Source organism: Pseudorasbora parva, chromosome 12, assembly GCF_024679245.1.
Source record: "Pseudorasbora parva isolate DD20220531a chromosome 12, ASM2467924v1, whole genome shotgun sequence".
In the NCBI taxonomy this organism is placed as follows: domain Eukaryota; kingdom Metazoa; phylum Chordata; class Actinopteri; order Cypriniformes; family Gobionidae; genus Pseudorasbora; species Pseudorasbora parva.
In genome coordinates this window covers 35,885,441-35,904,765 of record NC_090183.1, presented here as the reverse complement: position 1 = coordinate 35,904,765, position 19,325 = coordinate 35,885,441, and the positions used below count along the sequence as shown (strand labels likewise).

General features: G+C 36.1%; 1 protein-coding gene across 1 annotated transcript in view; it reads left to right on the top strand.

Moving 5' to 3' along the window:
• The first annotated feature begins 887 nt into the window (after window positions 1-887).
• The window catches only part of col7a1 (collagen, type VII, alpha 1), a 67,977-nt gene continuing 49,539 nt past the window's right edge, over window positions 888-19,325 (top strand). The window contains exons 1-17 of the mRNA XM_067458184.1: window positions 888-1,198; window positions 7,761-7,842; window positions 9,464-9,644; window positions 10,238-10,394; window positions 10,971-11,064; window positions 11,223-11,381; window positions 11,540-11,697; window positions 12,290-12,419; window positions 12,523-12,642; window positions 14,004-14,156; window positions 15,224-15,343; window positions 15,541-15,690; window positions 16,296-16,412; window positions 16,679-16,825; window positions 17,531-17,656; window positions 17,802-17,948; window positions 19,135-19,254. Coding sequence (XP_067314285.1) covers window positions 7,770-7,842; window positions 9,464-9,644; window positions 10,238-10,394; window positions 10,971-11,064; window positions 11,223-11,381; window positions 11,540-11,697; window positions 12,290-12,419; window positions 12,523-12,642; window positions 14,004-14,156; window positions 15,224-15,343; window positions 15,541-15,690; window positions 16,296-16,412; window positions 16,679-16,825; window positions 17,531-17,656; window positions 17,802-17,948; window positions 19,135-19,254 — 2,152 coding nt within the window. The 5' untranslated portion in view covers window positions 888-1,198; window positions 7,761-7,769. The remainder of the gene's footprint in view (window positions 1,199-7,760; window positions 7,843-9,463; window positions 9,645-10,237; window positions 10,395-10,970; window positions 11,065-11,222; window positions 11,382-11,539; window positions 11,698-12,289; window positions 12,420-12,522; window positions 12,643-14,003; window positions 14,157-15,223; window positions 15,344-15,540; window positions 15,691-16,295; window positions 16,413-16,678; window positions 16,826-17,530; window positions 17,657-17,801; window positions 17,949-19,134; window positions 19,255-19,325) is intronic.

The window sequence follows — 19,325 nt, the reverse complement described above, 5'->3', positions numbered from 1 at the left end:
TATTGTCCACAACTTTGTTTCCAGTGCAAGTCTAAGCCTGCCCGTAAAATCTGTCATGCCAATGTTCTTTGCTTTTGTTTAGCACAAAGATTTCCAAAATAAACCCAAACAGTATGGACACCTCCAAATGTTTTTATTAATGTTGATAAAGAGAGAGAAAACTAGTGCAGTTCAAGATTATGTCTTAAAAGGATGGATGCCCCCTAGGCTTGGATTCCAGATAAGTGTGGACAGATGCATGGGTGTGCCACAAGTGTGTGTGTGTGTGTGTGTGTGTGTGTGTGTGTGTGTGTGTGTGTGTGTGTGAGAGAGAGAGAGAGAGAGAGAGAGAGAGAGAGAGAGAGAGAGAGAGAGAGAGAGAGAGAGAGAGAAGAGAGAGAGAGAGAGAGAGAATGAGATTACATGACACTGATTTTTTTGCCTAAATGTAACAGATCATTTCTGTTTTTTTCATCTAAATTTGACAATCTCTTTGCTATTGCCTCCTCCTGATCCTGTAAACTTTTGACCCTGGACCTGCCATCTTAATTTAAAACCCTGCTCAGTTCACCAATCTCTGCTTCATGTAGAAAACATTAGAATGATTCATGCAAACACTGTACAATCCTATTTGCCCAGTTTCTCCTTTAAAGAGTGGAAAAAACAGGAACCATTTCAATATGGTGAAAAAATATCCTGTCTATTCTTTTGTTATCTGTGATGTTTCGGGAAAAAAATAACATTTAATTATGAACGTACAATTTACCTGTGCAGGTACAGGCACGAGCATAGAGCGCACGAGCGCCGCTGCCTTATGATTTGATTGGCTGTAATGTGAGAAGGCGTGAAGCTCGCGCAGAGTTCTGAAAGACGATCCTGAGAAAAGAGTGAATGTCTGGGATGGACTTAGTTAGCTGCAGGCGCCTGAACAAGTCTGGACTACAGTACTTTCACCGCAGCAAACAGCACAACGAAGGAAATATGACTTTATTTCTCTGCTCGTAGTCAATGAGAGGATTTTTGCAGGCTGCACCGTTTTGAGGAGGGAAAGTCCGCTGGGAGGTTGGCAGATGCTCAGAGCGCGCAGGAGCAATTTGATAAAACAAAACTCTTTTCGAGTCATTCACCGGGCACATACAGGCTAATTGAAGGGAAATTGTCAGATCATGTGTTAGGGCAACGTCGTTGACCGCTTCGTCTCGGTGACCCGTTTGGCGCGGTAAGTTGACGTCTGTTTCCTTTGAATTGTGGAGCTCTCCATGAGGAGGCCAGTGATGGAATGATCCAGTTGACAGTAATATCACGATGTACGGTCACTGAGTAGGGTGCTGATTCAGGATCAGTCAGAGGATGGATGCTCCTGGATAAATAATTTCTCGCTGTCAGTTGGACAGCGTAAAGATCAGTTATAGACGCCCCAGGGCAGCAATTCTCAACCTTTTGACCTCCATTAAATGCTTCAGGGTAAGTTATTTCGCCCTGTCATAAATACAGCACACTGTTAGGCGCTCTAGGGAAGTCATTCTCAACCTTCTGACCTTCATGGTCCCCTATTGTTCAAGACCATATTGAAAGAGATTTGGAAAGATTTTCTCTGGTGTTATGCTCAAGCTGTTGTCCTTTTTATTAACAGAAAAGTGAGTCAAGACGACTTATATTTTCTTAAAGTAAGGCAAAACAAGCACGGGAATAAGCTTGTTTAATAGCCTAAGTAAATAATACAATATTTTATCTCTATGAGCATTTTTATAATGAATTATTTACCAAGCTCTAAAATATTTTATCAGCTATTTTGTGTAAAAATCCCATTCCTTAATCTTTATTTAGCACATCTGGAAAGTTGTGGGGCTTAGCTGTGATTATTGTTGAGGAAAATGGGGGGCTTGGAATTGGAAAACTATGGGTCAGTGATTCTACGGTCAAATCAGTAATAGAACTCTGTAGGGTCAGCAAACACTCTGAGATCAGTTATAGTGTGCTGTAACACCCTGAGGTCAGTGACAGAGTTCTCTGGGGTCAGCGATAAACGCTTTAGGCTTGGGAAGAGAGAAGCGTCAGGATAGAGTGACTCTTGAGTTTGAAGGAATAATGATTTATGGAAGTAATTCTGAGAGCTGTGGAATGTCATCCTACCTTGTTTTACAATTGTAAGGCGAAAACAGCTTGAAGGTGCAAAATTTGAAGAACTATGCACAATGATGCAGATCTAATTAACATGACTGATTACTGGCATGTTTCAAGCTTGTCATAGAGCTCAATTCTTATTATTTGACAGAACAGATGTGCTTCAGACACCTCCGATTTATTCATAGTTCTCATTAGATGTGTTAAAACACATCATCACTGCATAATTAGATATTTTATTTGTATGATACTGCTTGAGGTGTCCTTGGCTCATGTTACAACTTCATTATCATTTAGGCTAATTCACATTTTTATGTTATTTAAATCACAAGGAACTAAAAAGTGTAGAAGAGAGCTCAGATCAGAAACAAGATGAAAGAAATCACAGCACAAATATGGTTTATGATTAGACCACATGTGCACGTGTTGCCATTTATATAGAGAACTGCTGTGGGGGAAATTAGAAAATGATGAGCTGATGCTATGATGAAATTGAAAAAGATAGATTTACACATCAGCATCACAATAATTCCAAATCGCTTATTCAGGCAGAAGAGGCGGGGCATGACCTCAGTTGAACTTGCGTGATTCGTCACTTTGGATATCTCACACTCAGTGGGCAGGGCTGGAGTGTCTAGGTTACCATGGACACCTGCTAAGCATGCATGCATGGCCAAGGTGCCGCTTTAGTGTTGCCAACTATTTTCTCAAAACGTCGCTGAATGCCACTTGATGACGTACTGTGCATGTCGGCATGTTACATCTTTTCTCTCCTAATCTGTTTACATACTGTAATTTTAATATAATATATATCTGAGTGTCTAATGAAGCTGTTCTCATTTACATATTTTCTTTCAGACAATGGAGCGAGTATGATATAGTGACATGTTAGCAATCCAAAAAGTCTCCAGTTTTTTTTGTGACTTTGCGTCTGAAAAGTCACTAATCTAGTGAAAAAGTTGCTAAATTGGCAACACTTAGCTGCTTGTGTTGAGTGACTATAGTGACAGTCTGTGAATGTTAGTGTGTGGGCTTTTTTTCCTGTATAAAAGAGAATGCATTTCATTATTGAGAACAGCTGGAATGCTCAGTAGTCTTTCGCTCAAGATTTTCTCAAGACTGAGCCAAGAACTAAATAATCATTTCAAGAACAATTAAAAATCGGCACTTTAAAGTGTTTCAGGGTCCCTGATTTTCTGGTTACTTCCTCAGATTTTTTTTTTAATGTAAGTACACTGCCTCAGTATACAGTAACTTAGTCACATGTGTGTGAACAACATTTGGGGCACATAACTAATAACATCTGTGCATCAGTCTCCATAGCTTCTCTGATTCCTGATTAGACAGCAACACATACATAGTGAGGCATGTGACTAGAAATGCCTTGTGTATGTCTGGATACTCATATTTAGAGGGTTTGTCCTTTGTTTCTCCTGGGAGGCTGATTATGCATTTTCATCTCTTAGTTTGCACACACAGAATCCGTGAACTGTTTTCACATTTTTCTGCACTTATCATACATTGCAAACCCAGATAAGTTGGCAAAAGTCAAAAATATGAGGTAATCAGTTAAAGTTTTTAAGTTAAGAAATGTAAACTTTAAGTAAGCAGAACTGGCAGATTCTTATTAGGTATTTTGTACTTTATTTTATAAAATTTAATTGCTCTTAAATTAAAATATGTGAGTAATCTCAACATTTAACTTAAAAAAATATTAGTACACTGTAAAAAAAAAAAAAGTCTCAAATTGAAAATTTTCTAGTGACTGATCACATCTAAATTTTTCAGTTGGCCAAATTGAAATTCTGTGAATTGATGCAATTTAATTCACAGCAATTCAATTCTGCCACCTGAAAAATTTAGATTTGATCAGTCACTAGAAATTTTCAATTCGAGACCTGAATTTTTTTTACAGTGTATAGTGCGTTTGGGCAACTTTCACTTATTCAATAAATGCTACCTTGCTAATTGATTACACAATGCTTTGATAGCATTAGCATTTGCTGAATGAGTACAACAATACATGTATACAACAATGGATCTCTTAGGGCTTACAGTATAGGGGAACATTTAATACATTTAAATATGTGGAATGAAGTTTATACGTTAATTGGTGTCTAAAAACATTTTTAAAAATGAATTAATGAAAATAATTAATGACAAGGCCTGATTCATTTGAACTATTTTGGCTAATTTGTGAATATTATTTTTTGTAATTACTCATTTATGACTCAATTACTCACTTTCCAAATGAATCCAATACATATTTTGTCTGTATTCCAGTCGATCAGTCTGCTTGTTATTTTTTTGATTTCTTTTGAATCCACCCAATTATTAGCCTGACAAGCCAGACCCACATCAAGATGTTTGGTCTGGAAATTCACCATAGACAGGGCTCAATCCGAGGGGCGGGATAAACGGTTGTCTTTCAAACTCCCTCTGCACGCGATAGGATGGTGCTAAAACCATCCAGAGCAACGAAGGTGAAGCAGAGCTTGTTGATAGATTAAACATTCGGTTACCGTATCTGTGTTTACTAAAAGGCAGCACGCAAACGCAACTCGGCCGTCGTCATTATGGCCCCGCCCACCGACTCTATACATGATGTGATTGGCCCGGCAAGAGTTAGGCGAATACAGCTCAGAAGGGTATTGAGAGTTGCTAGACGACACTCGCGGGCAGATTAAATTTGCTGCCGCTAGGGTGTGTCTAGATTTCTAGACTACCCAACTATGCATTTTTATTGTGTTTATTTCCCTATGACATCTATCCTTTTCCAAGTACTTTGCCCTCTCTATTTCTGTTTTTGGTACTGCTGTGTGGGAGACAGACTGTAATAAAATAGTTAGCTGTGTGAACAGCAGACAACTTTGACACCAACCTTTCTTTTTTGTTCTGAAAGTGTGACCTCTCATTCTTTAACATTTTGAGGATAAACTCTACTGACATTGTCAGGGCAAGGAATGTTTCTAAATTAATTCCTGTCCCTTTTAGGACATCTCCTGGCCATGAGTTTTTCATAGTTTTAAAACTCTGTTTAAGATATGACATTATTTTGGAGGGAGAAAGTAGAATCACACACAATAAATCACTCATTAAAACAAATTGTGTGCACAATTCACCAATATGACAATGTCACAATGTATACCATGTATAAAAACTTTCTATGTGACATTTTGTCCAGAATTTTCTGAAAATACAATGAAATCTGTAATAAACTTTCCATTAAACTTGTGATGTGTCAAAATAGCACCTGCTGTTTAGATATATAAAAATCAGCTCTATACCATGGTCACATGATATTGTGTAAAAAATGAACATTCTTTTATAATTTGGTATCCGGTAGTGCCACTGGTTAGATGCTAGGTGGTGCTATGCGGTTATTGTTCCACATAAGGAAGACATGAATAAATGTTTAATGACGGTGAGTAAACCCAATAAGGATGTCTGCTACCATGCATATATACCACATGTTTACCATTTTCAATAGCGAGGTTTTTGAAGGCTTAATGCAAATGATAGTTTGTCTGCAATCTCTGCCAAAGGATAGGAAAGAAATGACTATTTTAAATGGTTGGATAGAGTAAGAAACAAAAGTCAGAAAAGTATTTGTCTTGTTTGATTGCAAGTGATTCTAAATGGACGTTTTAATTGGTGTTTTTGGTATTTGTAGTGTAACTATAAACTGGCATGCAAGTTAGAACTGTTGTTTCTTCTCCCAGCATTCACTTTATAGAGCTTAGGACTGTCTCTGTAATTCCTGAGTCTTTTATGTTAAGCCACACATTAAATAGACTTTTTTATTGCTTTGGATTTTTACTGGTTTCACATTTCACATATAAAAAAATTAAATGCTGCATGTCATATTTTGCATTGAGTGATGGCATTGCTCCATAGCAATGCTCTCTTGACCCCGGGTTGCATGAATTCTGTGGAACCACAGGTGTCAGAGCGAGAGCAACGGAATGTACAACGTGTAGATGAAGTAAGGGAGAGGCTTCAGGAGACAATCTGGCAGTTCAAAATCAAATGCGGTTCAGTCAGGATACTTATAAATGCTATAATTACCATTTCATGAGCCACATAATGATGACGGTAGTCTTTTAATTAATGCAAACAACACTGAGAGAAACAGAGACAGATTGACTGAAAGAGAAGTTGAATTGGAGACAGAGAGAACAGTATTTACACTTAAAATCAGAAATCAAAAACATTTTCATTTGGACTCAGAGACTAAATTAAATTGTTCCACAGTTTCTATTAATATTTACAATAATCAGCAATGTGACTATATTCTGTATATTTGTTTACCATATTTTGTGTTTTTATTACCTTAAGGAATTAAGCAACTGTTGTAAAAAAAACCTTTAAAGGGACCCCATCATAGAATTTAGTTAATGGCACAATAAAAAAATACATTGTCAATGGACAAGTTCACACAGCTGAAAATAAAGGACACAAAATGTCTTGCATATGTGTATGTGGGAGGTTTAATTGTTTAGATGAGTGTTTAGTCTGTTCGTCTGTGTATTTGTGTATTTTGTGTTCCGGAAAGGCGTGCGTTTTGTAATGCATTATAAGGTTTTTGTGATACAGATCTGGTTATTTTAAAAGTGGTTTGAAATTTTCATGTATTGGCTCTTTTAGATTTCAAAATGAGACTTCAATAGCCAACTAAAAGTCACCATCACAATGAATAAAATACAGGTCAAAGAAATGTTTCTGTTACTTACTTACTGTTTCCCCTAGACAGTAAGCGACACCAGAAAAACAAACCAATACATACTCAGTAATGCTTTTCTGACTTAGATCTTTGAAGCTTTAATAATGTCCATGTGTGTGTTTTATGTGCGTCTCTGTTTGTCTGCAAGTTTTTAACCTTGTTTTTAGGCAGGCCATTTTCCAGAGCAGTCACTCTTGAGTGCAAACCATCGTGACTCAAAATGGACCACGATTTCCTCTTATTATAAATCAAAAACAGACCCATCTGCTGAACTTTTTTTTTTTTTTTTTTTTAAATAGCATCTTTGAAGGCACAAAGTGTTTTAGACCACTTCCGTTGAAAAGGAACAGAATGATCCCACATATTTTATTTCGTGAAAAGTAATAAAGAAAAAAGTTTAAAAAAAAAGTGTTTGTGTCAGACAATAGAGGATCTGTAAGCGTGTGAGCAGTTGGATGAGATTGTGCTCTAGTATCAGCACCAGTGCAAGCAGGAGCGTGTGCTTAAATGTGGGCACATGCTCTGTTATGGTTCTGAATCATTCAATGGCATATTAGTTTGAGCAATAGCTGTCTGTGACCTCTTTAATAATAATGGCATTAGGAATGTTCTAATAAACAAATGTTCTCTCATTTCCCATTCTAGAGCTGCTTTAAAAACATGCACAAGCTCATCTTCCTCTGAGTGTCTTCTCTTTATTTGCATGGTGGTGATGGTGGAAGCTCCACCTTGCCTCTCTCAGTTTCTTGTCTTTGAGCTTCTGCCAGATGTTCATGGTATCGGGGCATTCATTTCACCTGAAGAAGGAACATTATGTTACTGCTGCTGAAGCTGAAAACAGTGCATATTGCTAACTGAACAAACCAATTGATGGTTTAAATTATCTTTTTTCCCAGCCACATTTTTCTCTTTTTGTGTGTGTCATTATGTGTAGGATTTGAAAATGGGGTGTTTGCTGCAATGGACTGTGCTTTTTGCTGTTCTGCTGTGTCTCCCATCGTGCTCTACAGCTCAAGGTAAAGATTTATGTACTCTTTCAGGAAGTGTCATTCAAATGAATGTGTATAGTTGACCACAATTAACTTTATCTGCAGCATGTGCAGGGCTCTTTTAGCATATTTAATATAGTAATATACATTTTTCCTCTGCAATGACACTAAAGTTATTTGAAAACAAATTTGAGGCATGTCACCAGGCTAAAGTTAATCCAAAGTTAATAAATATTATTTTTAGTGATGTGCAATCGATTAATTGCGATTAATCACTTCCAAAATAAAAGTTTGTTTACATAATATATGTGTGTGCACTGTTTATAATTACTAATATGTATATATAAATACACACACATGTATTTATTTAAGAAAATTTTACATTTATATACAAGATAAATTATATAAATATATATATATATATATATATATATATATATATATATATATATATATATATATATATATATATATATATATATACAGTAAATACATGTAAATACATGTGTATACATAATTATACACAGCACACAAACATATTTATGCAAACACAAACATTTTTATTTTGGATGTGATTAATGACAATTAATCAGTTGCCAAGCACTAATTCTTTTATTATTATTATATTAGTAAATATTAGATATTAAATATTGATATACAGTAAAAGTATGCTTGAATGAAATATAAAGTAGCATTCAAAGTAACAATACAATACAATATATTATTATTTTTATGCATTAACATACATATATCGACATACAAGGTTACCTGCATGCATCAAGACCCCAAATATTAACTGATATATATCTAATATTAATCAACACAGATAAATAAATAAAACATTACTAATATCTGTCAATAACCAGTATGGTCTCAGTATTGTGCATCCCTAATTTTAAATGCTGCACGTACATAGTACATTTCTCATCTTGCCCTATCAAGAGTGCAGTGACTCAAATCAAACACAGCAGGTTAATTACTTTTTGCTACCTTAAGGGGCATTCATTCAAGCAGCCATTGAGTCACACACAGGCATGTAACTAATGACTGGTAGTATACTGAACTGTGCAAAGGACTGGTGCACCAGTCGCTGAATAAATGCTTTCTTTAAATGGTTTTGCAGACTGGGTGCTGATAGTCTTTTCCTGTGTGTCTTCTCACCATGATCCTTCCCTAATCCTTCACTGAATACATGAATTGAATAGGCACAGATGTGAATGTTTATGGAAATACTGAAGCTCAAGTTCACAGTTGTATTTGTCACATACACAATGGTACACACCCAGTCAAATGTTTTGTCTGCCCCTCCATGACTGCATTTTAGATATAAAGAAAAAATACATTAGCCTATAGGCATGTATGTTGTATATAGGCCTATATATACAAAATAAATAAGAGTTAAAGTATAGGCAAAAAAGCAACTGTAGAACAGTATTAGCACTGTATACGTATATTTTTTTCTAATTGCATATTCATAACTTTTGGTGATTGTGCTGTAGCATTTTTGGTAACAACAGTCTCATTTTGGCTGCACTAATGAAAACATTCTGTATTTGTATGAATAAAAGCCCACATATCCTGACTTCTTTTATAAATAATTGTATATCTTGGTTGTGTTAGTAATCTTTGATTTTCTTTCTGTTGACAGGCCAGTGCAATGATGTTGTTGCAGCAGACATTGTGTTCTTGGTGGATGGATCGTCCAGTATTGGCAGGGCTAATTTTGTGTTGGTCAAGAATTTCATGGCAGGGATCGTACAACCCTTTGCCAGAGCAGTAGGACCCAATGGCATCCGTTTTGGAGTTGTACAGTACAGCGATACTGCCAGGTCTTTGAAATTTGCTTCTATACTTAAAGGGATAGTTCACCCAAAAATGAAAAGTACCCCATGATTTACTCACCCCCAAGTCATGGTGTATATGAAATTCTTCTTTCAGACGATTATAATCGGAGTTATATTACAAATATCCTGACTTTTCCAGGTTTGTAATGGCAGTTAATGGGGGGTCAATAAAGGTCTTTTGAATCGAATCAATGGGTTTGTTTAAGAAAAATTTTGTTTTAAATTAATATGATTTTTCGGGTGAACTATCCCTTTAAGTCATATTTACCGGAGATATTATTGACCGTTTTTTTATTTTATTTTTATTGTATTTTTATTTTTACTACTTTACACAAAAAAAAAACCCAGATATGATAATACGTTTAAATCATGTAATATAATATGATATAATAGATCAGGATTTTCAGTAGAGATAGCGAGATACCAAGATCTTTGAGTAAATTAAGCATATTATTGTAAACAGTTTTTGTTGAGGTAACCTCATTTAATATGTGCCAAATACAGTAAAGGTTTATGTATGTGTTTTTAAGATTGTTGGGACTTTTGTTGATTATACTTTTATATTTTATGACAATCAGGGTGGAGTTTACATTTGCTACATACCTGAATGGAACCGAGCTCTTAACTGCCATAGAGAATATTAACTATAAAGGTGGAAATACACGCACTGGAGCTGGTCTCAAATACATCGCAGACAACTTTTTTAACCCTGCATCTATCAGAGATGTACCCAAGGTGAGCTGGATATTATAATAGATTTTTTGACTTGCCATATCTGTAGTATTTTGACATGGATTGTAAATGTGTACAATACTTTGTTTGTTTGAATTATGTTGTGAATTATGTTTGTTTGAATTATATTGAATTATATATATATATATATATATATATATATATATATATATATATATATATATATATATATATATATATATATATATATATAAAGAAGAAATACTTTTATTAAACAAGATTGCATTGAATTAACGTTTACGTTTATGTTTTTTTTTTACGTTTTTTTGCTCTCTATTTTATCAAAGAATCCTGGGAAAATAAATATAAATTTCAACAAACGATTTAAGCCACAGAAAATTGAAAAGTTTCAAAATGTACAATAACAACAAAAGTTTGCTGGTTTAACAAATCAGAATAATTTCTGGAGAAATGGTTGCTGAAATTCTTCTTTTCCATTACATGAATAAATTCAATTTAAAAATGTATAAAAATAGAAAAGGGTTATTTTAAATTGTAATATTTCATAATATTTGTGTTTTATTTTATTGACTTTATTGTGTCTTAATTTTTTTTCAGATCACTATTCTCATTACTGATGGTAAATCTCAGGACAATGTGCAGGAAACTTCACAAAAACTACGTAACCTAGGAGTCAAAATATTTGCAGTGGGTAAGAACTATGCGGATATAGATTATTTAGCCACCACTGTATAGTTTTTTTTTCTTTAAACTTCCCTGGATTTGTGGGTTGTGGATTCAGTGTTAAAACATACATTTAGTTTGTATTGATATTATGGTTGTATCACTCTCTCTTTCTGCATTTCTCAGGTATAAAGAGTGCAGATCCAACTGAGCTGAATCTCATTGCGTCTCCTCCTCAAAGTGACTTCACCTCTCAGATTGGGAACTTCAAAGCTTTGAGCTCTTTGCTTCCCCTAGTGTCTCGACGTGTGTGTACAACAAGTGGAGGCTCTTACTCAAGTGATGGTAAGCCTGATGTGAATTAGACGGACAATACAATTAAATCCATGCATATGATTATATTTGGAGTTTTGTTATTCATTTAGAATAGTGACACTTGGAAAATGATTTAATTGATCCTACTAATTGAAAATCATTCATTTGTATTATTGTTTCTCCATCAGAGGCATACAGCGGTCCATCAGACTTGCAGTTTTTAGGTGAGACCACCAATTCACTGAGATTTCGATGGACATCTGCTGGAGGGCCTGTAAATGGCTACGTTGTTCAGTACAGGCCCTTATCTGGCCTAGGTCAGCCAATCACAGCAGAGCTCCGACAGGTGAGAAGAATGTTCATCCTAAATGACCCAAATATATATAATATATAATATGACCGCATATAATTTATATATAATAAAAAAAAAAATTCTGCATTTCAAAATCACTTCAAAATCAGGTATATTTTTTGTTGTTATTGTTTATTATGTTTCTGATTAGAAAGTTACTTTGGATAAAATTGTCTGCTAAATGAATGTAAATGTAATATTCTGCTTGAGTTCATTGCAAATATTGGCAGAAGTTCAGACAGATAAACATTATATTTTAGATATATTAAATTATATTTTCAGTTTTTTTTGTATGTTTAAAAAAAATTGTCATGTGCTTTTGTCTTTTTGAGTATTTTTGCTTAAATATTTCTATGTAGCTTTAATGTATTCTTATTTCAGTTTTAGTAATTTTATTACTTCAATTATTTAGTACTTTTTTTATGTTTTCATTTAATATCTATAATTTATTTCAGCTTTTCAATTACTGAAAACTATTTTAATAGTTTTCATTTTTGTTTTAGTTACCATTAACAGCACTGGTTTACACAAAGTATAGCATAATGGTCTCCAGTGAACTCCGCATCCTTTATCTTTTGATCTGCAGGAAACAATACCAAGCAACCAGCAGAGCTACATTGCACGAGAGCTGCGTTCGGGCACAGACTACCTGATCACCGTTATTGCTCAGTACCCCAACAGCTTGGGAGAGTCAGTGTCTGCCAAGGCCCGAACAAGTGAGAACTACATATGACAGAAATATGGATATTTAATTCAGCACAACTCTTATTCTCATTTAATTCACAACTCTCATTCTGTCTTACCCAAACTTCCATTTAGAGCCTCTCCTGGGTGTGACTACACTGCGACTGGTCCAGGCTGGGTTTTTTAGTCTGGCTTTGGGTTGGGATGCTCCAGCTGACCAAGTACAGGGCTACAGAATCACTTATGGTCCTATAGGTGAGAGAGACACACATCTACATGCATATTAATCCACAATTCTGTTACATTTGTCAGTTATTTTTTTACTCTTTGAATAGTGAATACTGTAATTGTAGTGTGATTCAGTGGAAGAGATTATTGTGGATAAATATAGAAAGAGATAGAGATGAAAAGAATACCTGGGACAAGCAGCAGTGTAATATAAACTATTTTTTATTGGTGTGATTGTTATTGTCTAAAGAAAATGCAAATGATGCTTTTCTGTGGTTTTCAAGGGTGTTGCTATGTATTTGCCATGAATTGCCTTCTGATCATTCATAGACGTAATAGAACATACACGTATTTCCTCAAAAAGCCTGACAATTAGACATTCTTGTTTGTTGCACAAAGAGTGCAGGTTACATACCAAATGTAATACTTCAGGTTAGTAGTTTAAACAAACCCCTGTTTTTAAGTGTGAGCAATAGTGATTATCTCTTTAGCAAGCGCCACTAACTAATGATTTTAGCAGTTTAAAAAAAGAGATGGGGAGGTGGAAAAATTTATTTATGTTTCCTAAAGGCATTTTTGTCAATTGCAGGAGTGTTAGTTTGCTTTACCTGGTTGGTATCCAGGTGTGAGCTGGCAGAGAACAGATCTTGTTAGATTAGGCGTGGCCCTATGTTTAATCAGGTTAGTTTTTGAAGCTAGAGGAAGTTGTTTCAACCTGCCTGTCTTGGCCTATTAATGTTGCTTGCAGATGAATAGATGCTGAAACTTAAAATTATACTGTGTCATTAACTGACTCATATATTGATGATATGCTGTGTTTGGTTGGCCGGCTGGTATGAGTTGCTTTGAGCTGCTACCACTGGGAACTAAACTTTTCCATGCTAGGACCCACCTAAGGAGGTGGTATCAGTCCAGAGAATAAAATTAGTGAAATATGAGAAAAATGTATTTGTAGCTTATGAAAAGCTATAAAAATGAGGATAACAATTAACAAAGATCTAACTGTGATGTATACAGATAAGGAGATGCATTTTTGCTTTCTTGGCTCAGCATGTTAGAGCAGCCTAATGACTCTAATGCAGCCTAATGCATTGACGTTGAGCTCGCAGCTCAGTAAGTGAGTCATGTGTTGATTCATCATTCTCCACACTCATAGATAAGTTCAGTGAGTTCATTTAATGAACATCAGACTGATTTAAATCGAGAACTCCCGATTTGAATTTCGACACCTATATTTTATATTTCTGATATAACATGAATGCACCAACATTCTCATACTTTGCATGACAAATTTATTTCCATGCCCGTGACCCACAGTTAAAATTGTTGTTTGTCGTTTTGTTGTGCATGGTGTAATTCACGATTTGCTCATGATTGATTGCTAACAGGTCAGACTGCACAGCTGAAGGAACAATCACTGGGGGCGGAGTCTACTTCTCAGACTTTGGTTGGTCTCAAGCCAGACACAGAATACGTGATCAACTTGTATCCTCTATTTCCCCGCAACAGTGCCTCACCAGCTACCCTGACTGCCCGTACATGTGAGTCCTCATATGCTACTGTTCAAAATTTTGGAGTACGATTCTTTCGGTAAAGATGCATTAAAGGTATAGTTCACCCAAAAATGAAAATGTGATGTTTATCTGCTTACCCCCAGTGCATCCAAAATGTAGTTTCTTCAGTAGAACACAAATGAAGATTTTTCAATTCAAACTGTTGCAGTCTGCCAGTCATAATGCATGTGAATAGGTAACAACTCTATGAGAGTAAAAAAAACATGCTTAGACAACATGCAAAAAAAAACAAAACAAAAAAAAAAATTATATATATATATTCCTCATTAGTGCCTGCGCGGATCGGCCGAATGAGGCACAGTTCGATCGTGCACAGTTTGACCTTACCAGACTGAGGTAATGACGGATGGGAACACACAGAAGAAACGACATTTTGGATACATCACATTATCATTTTTGGGTGAACTATCCCTTTAAATTAGGCAATATAATGAAAAGATTTTGATAGTAAAGACATTTATAATTTAAAAAAATATTTCTATTAAGTGCAATTTTTTTGACTTTCTATTTATCAAAGAATCCTAAAAAAAGTTTTCACAAAATATAAAGCTTTTTTAACTGTGAAAATGAAAGAAAGGATTCTTGTGCATAAAATCAACATATGCATTAACTGTTTTACTATGTTATTGATCGAATAAATGTAACCTTGCTGAGCAAGATACTTCTTTCAAAAACCCCAAACATTTGATTGGTAGTATACAGGATAGTGTACCTTTTTTCACTGAGGAGATGATAATTAAATAAAAACTAGTGTTGAATGAAAAAGAACTATGACGAAAATCTGCTGTCATTTTTGTCAACAAACAAAAACGAGATGAAAATGTTAAGGAGGGACGATTAGGGAAGAGATCCAGTCAATACTGATGTCCTTTGTATAGATGTGCACATTTGCATTGTAATGTGTGATCTAACTGCTGCAAAATAAGGCGCTGTTGTGTGTTCTACAATACGTTGTCTTCTCCTGCATCATTAAGTGTACATGCTAATCTATTAAATCTATAAACCTCTTTCTGTGTATATGCCTCTGCTTGCAGTACGTTTAGAGGGAGTACAGCAGCTCTCTGTTGAGACCATCTCAAGCAACAGTGTTCGAGTCCGCTGGACAGGAGTGACAGGGGCCAGAGGATATAGAGTCATTTGGGGTCCTTTAACAGGTCAGCATCCAAATTTCAGCTGATTTTTTAAAGGGGCTATTTTTAAAGAAAATATTTCTGCGAGGTGATAAAGCAATACATCACCCAGTGAGGATGTCTATGAGTGTTATGGATGTAACTTCATATTGCTTTAGAAGCTCATTTACTTTTTCAGATTCCTGTTGTCTGCTAAGAGTCTTTTTGCCTGTATCTTTCAGGAAGTGATGTGGAGACTGTGGAGCTGAGAGGTGATAGTGAATCTCACACTCTGGGAAATCTGAGACCAGACACAGAGTACATTGTTACAGTCATCGCCCTGTACAACGGGGAAGCTGAAGGACCTCCAGCCACTGCACGTTTTAAAATAGGTATACGAATACACTTCCGGACAAATCAACAACACATTTAGTTGTACATCAGAGCGGAGGAAAATGAGGGTCGATTAACATTTTTGAAGGGGATTCACAGGTTTGGAAATTATTACTGTAAAAGGTAGTTTCTCAGCCGATTCTAAATAAACATTATATACATTTATTTAATTTAGTTGTTTTTCTCTTTTGTCCAGTGTGTAGTAGTAGACAATTTACAAATGGTCTTGAGTTAAGAATAGCGCAGTTGGAAAATTGAAGACATCAGGCAATGTGCAGGAGATGTGTGGCTCTTTTTCCGTCTCACACACATGTATAGACACAGACAGTTTGCTTTTAATCTTGCCATTGACTCACTGTCTGCTAGATCAGAACATTAGAATCGTTTTTTTTTCTTATGACTCACAGACTACAGCAATTGAATGCGTGAGGGTGTTTGTATATGCATGTGCATATTATAGTGAGAGACAAAGAGGAAAAAGTGAGTAACTGTCTATAAATATAACAGGACATAAACTTCAGAAAGATGGAAGCCATTGTTTTAATATTTTATGGGGCAGGAGGGGAGATAAAGCTAAAAGATGTTTAATGCATCTGGCTTTCAGAGCGCTCAGAGCAACAGGTCCTGAGAGCCACGACTACTGGACCCACCAGCATCAGATTAAGCTGGAACCCCATACAGACCGCCAGAGGCTACCGACTGGAATGGAAAGCTGGAGAGCGTAAGAAACTCCTTAGTAAAACGCAGAAACACACTGTAAAAATTGCCATGATTTTACTAAATTTAACAGTTTGCAATGCTCTTGTATCTGACAATGAGCAGTCTGCATATAAAACATAATTTTACACAAATAAAATTGAAAAATACAATTTAAACATTAAAAAACAAGTGACTACAGAAACAACAAAATAAACCAGCAAACTATGACTGTAGAAAAATTGTGTAGTATTTTCCTGAATTATGTTTTTGTAATCCTGCTGACCACAGGGGGCAGAGTTCAGAAGCAAGATTTCCCACAAAGCACCACCAACTATGAGCTCAGAAGTCTGCAGCCGAGCACCGAGTACATCATAACTCTATTCACACTGTACGATGGGCGAGAGGAAGCTACTTTCTTTTCAACCAAATCAACAGGTCAGAAAAAATATTTGATAGAAATCAATATGATATTGTTAAAGTGTTAAAGTTCACTTTTGCAGTTAAACATAGACTATGGCCCTGTTCCAAATGGCACCCTAAACCCTTGCGCTCTTCCTCTGAGTCTGCACTTTCACGATGTAATGCCGATTTGACTGCTGGGTAGAAGTCCTCTGCATAGCTCGCAAACTTGCGGGCTCAGCATCGAGGGTGCATAGCAAGTTTAGATGATGAATGGGACATCCTACAGTCTTGTGGACTTAACGGACACGTGGACGAATGGCCATTGTAAGTCCACAAGACCGAAAAGTGCACATGCAGTGTGCCATTTGGGAAAGGGCCATAGTGGTGAGTCTGAGACCACTAATGAAAAATATTTTTTTCTAATTTAAAACTTTAAAATGTAATCTAATATTAGCACAATATTAAAAATTATATATTTTTATAATATTTTTTTATTGTCTCAAAGCTGAATTCAAGTGTGTAACCTGATCGTTATCCAGCATAGTTCGGAAATGATCCAAATAAATAGTACAGACTAGTTAAATGTTTCTTCTTTGTTTTGCATTGTAAAGGTTCTTAGTTTAAAATTTAATTTGGAGTTTATAAAACCGTTTGGTGTTTATTTGTCCAGGATTATTTGTTTTTGTTTCTGTCTTCCTTGTCTTTCATGTAATATGCTGATTCACGGGTTGTGTTTAGTAGAACAGTCAGTCGGTCGTGTCACAAACCTGAAGGTGTTGGATTCACTTGGAAACATTATACGAATAGGATGGACAGGAGTCTCTGGGGCAACGCAATACAACATTGTCATACTTAATACAGAATGTGAGAATATTATTTCCTTTTGACAAAAATACAGTATATCAGTATAGCATTAAAATGTTACTTTGTAATAATCATTCATGAGGTTTCCATTCATTAGATCTGCCACTACAATGCCTATTTCAATTGGTTTACCTATATTTTGCAGCAAATACAGAGGTGAACAGAAGAATTCCTGGGAATCAGACCACCTTAGATCTACAGGACCTTGCAGACGGTGTGCGCTACGCTGTCAGTGTGACGGCACTAGTTGGATCCAATGAAGGGGAACCAGCAACAGTTTACATTAAAACAGGTTTGACCGTGCATACTTTTTTACAGTGTGCTAGTGAGGTTGATTTTACTCTGATGATTTCACAAAAGAGAAAATGTTTGGTGTGTATACACAATATATTGCCAAAAGTATTGAGACTGTAGCACATAGACATGCAGACTGCTTATACCAAAAATTGTGAAACAATATGTCACTCTCAGGAGCTCAGTATATTCAAGTGTGATACTGTGATAGGTTTCCACCTGTGCATTAAGTCCATTCATGAAATTTCCTCACAGTATATTTCACTAAATATTCCACAGTCAGCTGTTAGTAGTATTATAACAAAGTGGAAGCAATTGGTAAGAACAGCAACTTAGCCATGAAATGGTAGGCCACGTAAAATATCAGACCAGGGTCAGCACATGCTGAGGCGTAGAGTGCGCAGAAGTCACCAACTTTCTGCAGAATTAGTAGCTACAGACCTCCAAACTTTGTGTGGCTTTCAGATTAGCTCAAGAACAGTGTGTAGAGAGCTTCATAGAATGGGTTTCCATGGCCGAGTAGCTGCACCAAGCCTTACGTCACCAAATGCTATGTAATGCGTTGGATACTGTGGTGTAAAGCACACTGCCCCTCGACTCTAGAGCAGTGGAGACGTGTTCTCTGGAGTGATTAATCATGCTTCTCTGTCTGGCAATCCAATGGACGAGTCTGGGTTTGGTGGTTGTCAGGAGATTGGTACTTGCCTGAATACATTGTGCCAAGTATAATGTTTAGTGACAGGGGGATTATGGTGTGGGGTTGTTTTTCAGGGGCTTGGCCCCTTAGTTCCAGTGAAAGGACTATTGAACTCAACCTGATAGAAGACCTTTGGGATTAATTAAAGCAGAGACTGTGAGCCCATCCTTCTCGTCCAACATCAGTGCCTGACCTCACAAAAATTCCCATAAATACTCCTTAACCTTGTTGAAAGCCTTCCCAGAAGAGTTGAAGCTGTTGTATCTGCAAAGAGTGAGCCAACTCTGTATTAAACCCTATGGATAAAAATGGGGTCATGTAAAGGCAAAAAAAGTCCCAAAACTTTTGGCAATATAGAGCATATATCAGTTTTGTAAATCTGGGCTATGAAAAATGTACAGTAGATACTACTGAAGATACAGTGGATGCATTATTAATGTGCAATCATTTCGTATGAAAATAACTGGTGGTAATTCTATTTTTCAAGAACCACCACAGAGGGTGACCAATTTGCGGGTAGTTGGCAGCAACAGTCGACGAGTCAGAATTGCATGGACTGGTGTTCCTGGAGCAACAGGCTACCGGCTCACCTGGAGACAAAGCAATAGTAGGTGGAAATACCTACTGTTTTTGCAAATACTGTGGTTTCCTTTTTTTAACTGATATATAATTTATGTT